Source organism: Dendrobates tinctorius, unplaced genomic scaffold (assembly GCF_039654945.1).
Source record: "Dendrobates tinctorius isolate UK_male_01 unplaced genomic scaffold, ASM3965494v1 ptg000395l, whole genome shotgun sequence".
NCBI lineage: Eukaryota > Metazoa > Chordata > Amphibia > Anura > Dendrobatidae > Dendrobates > Dendrobates tinctorius.
The window spans coordinates 3,736,108-3,745,419 of record NW_027362061.1 but is presented as its reverse complement, the minus strand read 5'-3'; the positions used below and the strand labels follow the sequence as shown (position 1 = coordinate 3,745,419).

Here is a 9,312-nt window from a genome sequence, read left to right as displayed (position 1 = left end):
ACATACTTACCAATACTTGTCACATTGTTCCCCGAAGCCATTGTCTTTTACGGAATAAATATTAACATAACAAACCACAAAAATACTCACCCATGATCCGAAGCAGTCCATGAGTGTGTCCCACGACGATCTTGGGTAGAGAACTGCAGCATCAGCTGATGCTGCCGTTCTCTACGGGCTGCAGGAATCCAATGATGGAAGGTAGGTATCCTTCCGCACTGTATTCCTCTGCCACTTAAAAAAAAAAAAGTCCCTAGTCTCACTTTATGCCATTGCTGTGTGGGAATTTCCCACGCAGCAATGGCATAAAGTGAGACTAGGGACTTTTTTTTTTTTTTAAGTGGAGGAGGAATACAGTGCGGAAGGATACCTACCTTCCGTCATTGGATTCCTGCAGCCCGTAGAGAACGGCAGCATCAGCTGATGCTGCAGTTCTCTACCCAAGATCGTCGTGGGACACACTCGTGGACTGCTTCGGATCATGGGTGAGTATTTTTGGGGTTTGTTATGTTAATATTTATTCCGTAAAAGACAATGGCTTCAGGGAACAATGTGACAAGTATTGGTAAGTATGTTACTCTATGTTATATGTACTGTATGTCTATGTATGTATTGTATGTAGCATGCATGTAGTATGTATGTAGTATATATGTGGTATGTATGTAGCATGTAGTATGTAGGTAGCATGCATGTTGTATGTATGTAGTATATATGTGGTATGTATGTAGCATGTAGTATGTATGTAGCATGCATGTAGTATGTATGTAGTATATATGTATGTAGCATGTATGTAGCATGCATGTAGTATATATGTGGTATGTATGTAGCATGTAGTATGTATGTAGTATGTATGTGGTATGTATGTAGCATGTAGCATGCATGTAGTATGTATGTAGTATATATGTGGTATGTATGTAGCATGTAGTATGTATGTAGCATGCATGTAGTATGTATGTAGTATGTATGTAGCATGTAGTATGTATGTAGCATGCATGTAGTATATATGTAGTATGTAGTATGCATGTAGTATATATGTAGTATGTATGTAGCATGTATGTATGTAGCATGCATGTAGTATATATGTAGTATGTATGTAGCATGTAGTATGTATGTATGTAGCATGCATGTAGTATATATGTAGTATGTATGCAGCATGTAGTATGTATGTAGCATGCATGTAGTATATATGTAGTATGTATGTAGCATGTAGTATGTATGTAGCATGCATGTAGTATATATGTGTTATGTATGTAGCATGTAGTATGAATGTAGCATGCATGTAGTATGTATGTGGTATGTATGTAGCATGTAGCATGCATGTAGTATGTATGTAGTATATATGTGGTATGTATGTAGCATGTAGTATGTATGTAGCATGCATGTAGTATGTATGTAGTATATATGTATGTAGCATGCATGTAGTATATATGTGGTATGTATGTAGCATGTAGTATGTATGTAGTATGTATGTGGTATGTATGTAGCATGTAGCATGCATGTAGTATGTATGTAGTATATATGTGGTATGTATGTAGCATGTAGTATGTATGTAGCATGCATGTAGTATGTATGTAGTATGTATGTAGTATGTATGTAGCATGTAGTATGTATGTAGTATGTATGTAGCATGCAGTATGTATGTAGCATGCATGTAGTATGTATGTAGCATGTAGTATGTATGTATGTAGCATGCATGTAGTATATATGTAGTATGTATGTAGCATGCATGTAGTATATATGTAGTATGTATGTAGCATGTAGTGTGTATGTAGCATGCATGTAGTATATGTGGTATGTATGTAGCATGTAGTATGTATGTAGCATGCATGTAGTATGTATGTAGTATGTATGTAGTATATATATATTTTATTTTTTTTAACATTTAACACATTAGCCGGATGATGGGACTACTACTGTCCCATCATTGGCTAATGTGTCAATCACTGTCATGGTAGCAGGCATCGCCAGATGGGACTTGTAGTCCCATCGGACGATGCCTGCACAGACCCCCGTACATCAGCACAGCCCCCCGGCAGGCCGGCACAGCCCCCCGGCAGGCCGGTACAGACCCCCACAGGGTGCACAGACCACCGGCAGGCCGGCACAGCCCCCCAGCAGGCCGGTACAGACCCCGGGCAGTCCACACAGCCCCCCGGCAGGCCGGCAGAGACCCCCGGAAGGCCCGAAATGACGGCGCATCATGATGCGCACACACCGCGCATCATGATGACGTCATTTCGGCTGTCAATCAACTTTGAACTTCCGATTCCGATGCCGACTTCCGATATTGAAAAAATATCGGAAGTCGGTATCGGAATTCCGATACAGCAAGTATCGGCCGATACCCGATACTTGCGGTATCGGAATGCTCAACACTAGTGGTAAGGGGAGTGTCCTTTTAACCGCTCATTGTTCCTGTCCCACTGAGGGTAAGAAGGACGTCCTCCCCATGGTGATGTCAGGTAGTGAACTGGAAAAAAAGGTTTTAAAAATATATAAAAAAATATAAAAGTTCAAATCACCCCCTTTCACCCCATTCAAAATAAAACAATACAAAGAAAATAAAACATATACATATTTGGTATCGCCGCGTTCAGAATCGCTTGATCTATCAATATAAAAAAATAATTAAACCGATTGCTAAATGGCGTAATGAGAAAAAGCCAAAACGCCAGAATTTCGTTTTTTTTCGTTCGCCGCAATATTGCATAAAAATACAATAACGGGTGATCAAAAGATTGTATTTGCATCAAAATGGTGTTCATTAAAAACGTCAGCTCGGCACACAAAAAATAAACCTTCACCCAACCCAAGAGCATGAAAAATGGAGATGCGACGGGTATTGGAAAATGGTGCAATTCTTTTATACTTTACCTAATAAAGATGAGTTATTTTTACTGATAAATATTTGTTTTGGGTCGTTTATTTTCTGTTGGTATTTGGTTTATCCTATAAAACTCCCATATAATATTCTCACCTTGAATTTATTCTATAAAACTCCCATATAATATTCTCACCTTGAATTTATTTTATAAAACTCCCATATAATATTCTCACCTTGAATTTATTCTATAAAACTCCCATATAATATTCTCACCTTGAATTTATTTTATAAAACTCCCATATAATATTCTCACCTTGAATTTATCCTATAAAACTCCCATATAATATTCTCACCTTGAATTTATCCTATAAATCTCCCATATAATATTCTCACCTTGAGTTTATCCTATAAAACTCCCATATAATATTCTCACCTTGAATTTATCCTATAAAACTCCCATATAATATTCTCACCTTGAATTTATCCTATAAAACTCCCATATAATATTCCATCCTTGAACGCACGCCGCGTGCATCATGTTTTTGTACAATTTGTGAATAATATATATAGGTTCTCCTCGTCTGAGTTATTTTTGAAGGTCAACAAAATACGATTTTCCTGTAATTCATTTCTCACACTCTAGGTATAATAATGACTTTTCCCTGTGTGGGAGTTTTAATGTTTAAAAAGGTTGACAACTAGTTGGACAACCCCTTCTCATTCCTCATGTTTGGACCTGTTACAATAAAAACACTTACACAAACCTCCCATGCTGGCTCCGTTTCAGTGGTGTCGGCACTTGTGTTCTTCTGTCTCTTTTGATGTTGTTACATCATGTGAGCCCTGTGCCCAATCAGCGCTGACGTCACTGTCCCCACCTTCGGACAAATCAAGCATCATGAAGCCGTCAGAGAGCAGCCGCAGCCCTGGCTTCATGTTGATGTCCAATACGTCCGAAGGCAGGAACAGTGAAGCTGCCGGTGATTGGGTGCAGGGCTCGTGTGATGTGAGAACCTCACATAAGCCCCGGGACAGTGAGTCTCAACACCACTGAAGTGGAGCCGGCACGCCAGCGGAGTATGAGTGTTTTTATTTTAATGAGGCCAAACATGAGGAATGAGTTCACTGAGAAAAAAAAATATATATTTATCCCTTGATTAGAAGATTCATCGACAAAAGGATAAAACTAAACTTTATTAATCCCAAATGTAAAACTATACTCACAATTCACCCCCTGAAGGTTAGTGCCATTTGGATGTTTTGGGCTGTCATTATGATTTAAAAAGAGAAAACACAGTAGTTTGACAATAAATGGCTTCACCAAACCACTGACCATGAGTGGAGAAAAAGTTTTGGTGTTATTATTCATATTCTCTGAAAAAAAGGCCAAGAAAGCAAAAATTCTGCCGGGGTATGTAAACTTTTGAGCACAACTGTATATTCAAGCAAGACTAGACAAAGAAAACCCTAAAATCATGTATCGTGTTATCCGAAACAGTCAGAAAACTAGCCCCATATTGGCAGATCCCAGACCTCAAACTATATACTGTGTAAGTTTATAAGTCACTCCAGTGTCAGGAATAGATAGTATGTGACAATACAGTATATACCGCTCAGGGAACACTTACCTTTCAGAGATAATTTCCATATTCATACTAAATAATGGCACAGATCTCCCAGGCATTATGACTGCACATATCCCTAGTCTTTATAACGATATTGCACTCATTCCCTGACAGACCACAGCATGGCCATTAGTTAGAAGCTGCTAATGATACCACCGATCCACCAAACCGCTGCACGACCGGCTCTACCCTCGCCTACTGTATCCTCACTCATCCCTTGTAGATTGTGAGCCCTCGCGGGCAGGGTCCTCTCTCATCCTGGACCAGTCATGACTTGTATTGTTTAAGATTACTGTACTTGTATGTATTATGTATACCCCTCCTCACATGTAAAGCGCCATGGAATAAATGGCGCTATAATAATAAATAATAATAATGATCTTTGGAGCAGGTAAGTTTTCCCTGAGTGGTACATATTGGGCCGTCTGAAGACTGAGTTTAGTCTAGGACAATTTGTCTGCACTACTAATTAACAGCAGTTACATTACCAAACTAGGGCAGTCCCTATAGGAGAAAAACACAAGAATTATACTGTATTGTCACATACTATCTATTCCTGACACTGGAGGGGCTCATAAACTTACGAACTATATAGTTTGAGGTCTCGGATCTGCCAATATGGGGCTAGTTTTCTGACTGTTTCAGATCACATGATTTTAGTTTTTATTTTCGTCTAGTCCAGCTTGAACATAGGTCAATATTAAATAGTCTCCTGATGACGCCTTTGGTGAAGACGATGAAACCCATAGAAATGAAAGGCTTGGAGAGTGTGTGTGTAAACATCACCTCACCCTATATATTGAGATGTGAGATATGTTTTTTCTATTAGTCACCTTCTGACTAACCTTCAGGGAGTGAATTATGGGTATAGATTTACATTTGGAAGTAATAAAGTTTACTTTTATCCTTTTGTCAGCAAAGAGGAATGAAAAGCGATAACCCCTTTAAGAAAATCCAATTTTGGTTAAAACGATTCCAACAATCTAAACAAAAAAAGGCTTCTCCCCTATGTGACATCTTTGATGTTTATTAACAATTGATTTCCATGTAAAATATTTCCCACATTAAGAAAATGAAAAAGTCCTCTCCTCTGTGTGACTGCTCTGATGTCTTACAAGATTCTCTTTCTGGTTAAAACATTTCCCACATTCTGAACATGAAAAACGCCTCTCCTCTGTGTGGGTTCTCTTGTGCCTAACCAAATTTGAGTTATGAGTAAAACATTTCCCACATTCTGAACATGAAAAAGGCTTCTCCCCTGTGTGAGTTCTCTGGTGCCTTATCAAATGTGAGTTAAGATTAAAACATTTCCCACATTCTGAACATGAAAAAAGCTCCCCTGTGTGAATTCTCTGGTGAATAACAAGGTCTGATTTCTGTTTAAAACATTTCCCACATTCTGAACAGGAAAAAGGCTTCTCCCCTGTGTGAGTTCTCTGGTGAATAACCAATTCTGATTTCTGGTTAAAACATTTCCCACAGTCTGAACAGGAAAATGGCTTCTCCCCTGTGTGAGTCCTCTGGTGCCTAACCAAGTTTGAGTAATGATTAAACCATTTCTCACATTCTGAACATGAAAAAGGCTTCTCCCCTGTGTGAGTTCTCTGGTGAGTAACAAGCTCTGATTTCTGTTTAAAACATTTCTCACATTCTGAGCAGGAAAAAGGCTTCTCCCCTGTGTGAGTCCTCTGGTGCCTAACCAATTTTGAGTTACACTTAAAACATTTCCCACATTCTGAACATGAAAAAGGCTTCTCCCCTGTGTGAATTCTCTGGTGAATAACAAGGTCTGATTTCTGTTTAAAACATTTCCCACATTCTGAACATGAAAAAGGCTTCTCTCCTGTGTGAATTCTCTGGTGAGCAACAAGGTCCGATTTCTGAGTAAAATATTTCTCACACTCTGAACAGGAAAAGGGCTTCTCCCCTGTGTGAGTCCTCTGGTGCCTAACCAATTTTGAGCTATGATTAAAACATTTCCCACATTCTGAACATGAAAATGACTTCTTTGCTTTAGGAGCAGTTTGTTTTTTATTGTCTCTTTTGTGACTTTGATTTTCCTTAGTAGTCATCAATGAATCAGAAGATGGGACCTGTTTCATAGGCTTATATGACAGATCTTTGCTGTGAATGGATGATGATATATCTGGAGTAATAGTAATCACTTCAGTTGTATCTTGTAGGATCTCAAGATCATCAGATTTAAAAATTGAAGATGTCAGCTGTCCCTCTGATCTCCTGGTACAGTCATCTGCTAAGATAAAAAAAAAATTAATAAAATATCCTTGAGTTTTATCATTTTGAACATTTCTACTTAAACTGTCCATAAAAATGTCAAGCTATGTAAAAAACAGTTCACAGTCTAATAGAAAACCTTGTTGGATGAGCCAGTAGTGTGCGGTGTTCAACTGTTTGTTCATTCTGCCTCCCAAATATCAAATAAAAAGAAACCAATCAATGTTATGTAGGCAAAAAAAATACCAATTCTCATCTCACAAAAAACAAGTCCCCACTCAGGTCCATCATCTGTCAATGGAAAAACAGAGGTTCCCACACTTTTAGGGGCTCAAACGCTGTTGAAAAGCAACAGGGTTTCTATAAACCAATCCAGCAAAATCCGCTCTCACTTCGTAGTCTTGCAGTGTGCGCAAACAACATTTAGGATCCCTTTATTTAGCAATATTACATTGATAAGAACCCACTTAATTTGTGGTGTCTCCTGGAGCACAATCTGGGCACTATGTGCTGGGTAATAAAATGGCAAATGTGTAATTTTCACTCTCCAACATCCACTGTGTGTTAATTTCCGGAAAGTGGCTGTGTAGTCAAAATATTCACTCCTCCTAAGGATTATAACCCTCAGTGAATTAATTAATAACATGGAATCACTTTATGACTGTTCTGGTTTTCTGTCATTTAGTTATATTAGGGCTTCTGCATATGGTGTGTCCAATCTCATCTGGGATCTGTTCCTGCTGTCCAGCTGGAGTAATCTGCTCCCTACTTCAGCCAATTGGAAAGTACCACACCCTACTAAAGCGCAAAGCACATGGCCGGAATCTGCCAGATACAGCGCTGTTCTCCTCTGGTTCAGTCCTCTGTGCTCAGCTTCCGGCTTGTGTATTTGTTCCCTGCTTTGACCGTGGCCCGTTTACTGACTACTCTTGTGTCTTTGCACAAGAACCGGATCTTATTGTTACGAATATTTCTGCACATAATGAATATAATGGTCTCAATTTCTCTGAGCAGATAGCATTAAAGAATTTGAATGAGTTATATTCCACTAATACCATTGTTTCTAGGGATGTTTTTCAAGCAGAAAATTTATGCATAAAAAATCCGAGTTTTTATCCCATCCAGTCCAGAGCTGAGTGCATGGACAAGTTTCAAAATGTCATGAAGTGGGAAACTCAGAGAGCTGGACGTAACAATTAAAGCACAGAGGTAAAAAAGTAATTTGAGTCACAAACAGCAGAGAGCCATTGATGAAATTAAAAAAACAACTAAAATGACAATTGAAAAAGCAGATAAAGGTGGTCTGATCGTGATCATGGATACCGCCCAATACAGAGATCAAATGAATGCTTTATTAAGTGACAGTTCTACATACAGAAAATTGCCTCATGATCCCACAAAGGATTTTCATAGAAAGGTGTTTAAACTCGAAAGCACAGGTAGATTTTTTGAAAGTTGATTTCCCTATTATTCCTACAATATATGGGTTACCTAAAGTGCATAAAAGTGTATCACCACCCCCCATGCGCCCCATTGTATCGGGCATTGGGTCTCTCACTGAACACCTCAGCCAGTGGGCAGATTCTTATTACAACCACTGGTTACACGAGTTCTGGGGTTCTTGAGAGACTCAAAAGACGTACTACATCAATTTTCAAATGTGGTTTGGAACGGTGAATTTCAGTGGATTGGCTGCGATGTCACTGCCCTTTACACCTCTATCCCCCAAGACATAGCAATTAGAGCACTAGAATTTCACTTGTACAAATAAAGTGATTATACTAATGAATTATGTAATTATATTGTGCAGGTTATTCATTTTCTGATGCTTCATAATTATTTCTTCTTTGATGGGGACTTTTTTCTGCAATGCAGAGGAGTATCAATGGGCGGCAAACACTCGCCATCGGTGGCTAATCTTGTCATGTCGCATTGGGAGGAGGTAATTCTATATTCTGACAACAATCCGTTTTTGTCCAGCATTTTCTGGTATGGCAGATACATCGATGATACACTCCTTATTTAGAGTGGTGATGTGTCTGCTATAACAGAATTAGTGGAGTATTTTAATTCTAATGATTTCAATCTAAAATTTACATCTGTGACTGACCCACATGTGATTTCATTCTTGGACCGCACACTGAAGGGTGTTGCAGGTGCTGTTATCAGCACTGCTACATTCTGTAAACCACTCTCTGGTAATAGTATACTACATGCTTCTAGTAACCACCCCAGGCATACTATTAAATCTATACCAGTGGGGGAGCTGACTAGAATTACCAGAAATTGTAATGATGACAATATCTTGAAAAAGGAAATTAATTCATGTTGTGACAAGTTGGGAAAAAGAGGTTAGACTAATTGGTGTCTTGATAGAGCAAAGAAAATTGTGCACAAAAAGAAAAGACATGATATGTTGTTACCTAGGGCAGATAATAACGATAAAAATCAAGATACAATTGTATGCTCTGTTCAGTACAGTTCTCAGTTCAATACCATTAAGACACTTATTCTAAAACATTGACCCGTTCTATTTGAAGATGACGTTTTATCTAATATTTTGCCCAAAGGTTGTCAAGTGGTTGCAAAAAAAGCCAACACTATTGGATATGTTGTCTCAGACATGGT

General features: G+C 38.6%; 1 protein-coding gene across 1 annotated transcript; it reads right to left on the bottom strand.

Annotated features, from left to right (window-relative positions):
• Positions 1-5,318: 5,318 nt before the first annotated feature.
• On the bottom strand, positions 5,319-6,699 carry LOC141076195 (uncharacterized). The gene has a single exon (XM_073563553.1). The coding sequence runs from the start codon at positions 6,549-6,551 to the stop codon at positions 5,514-5,516; it is 1,038 nt and encodes a 345-aa protein (XP_073419654.1). The 5' UTR covers positions 6,552-6,699; the 3' UTR covers positions 5,319-5,513.
• Between the last annotated feature and the right edge of the window lie 2,613 nt (positions 6,700-9,312).

Bases quoted from the DNA above. Each gene is read 5' to 3' on its own strand.
- LOC141076195 (XM_073563553.1), bottom strand. From the start codon at position 6,551: ATGAAACAGGTCCCATCTTCTGATTCATTGATGACTACTAAGGAAAAT.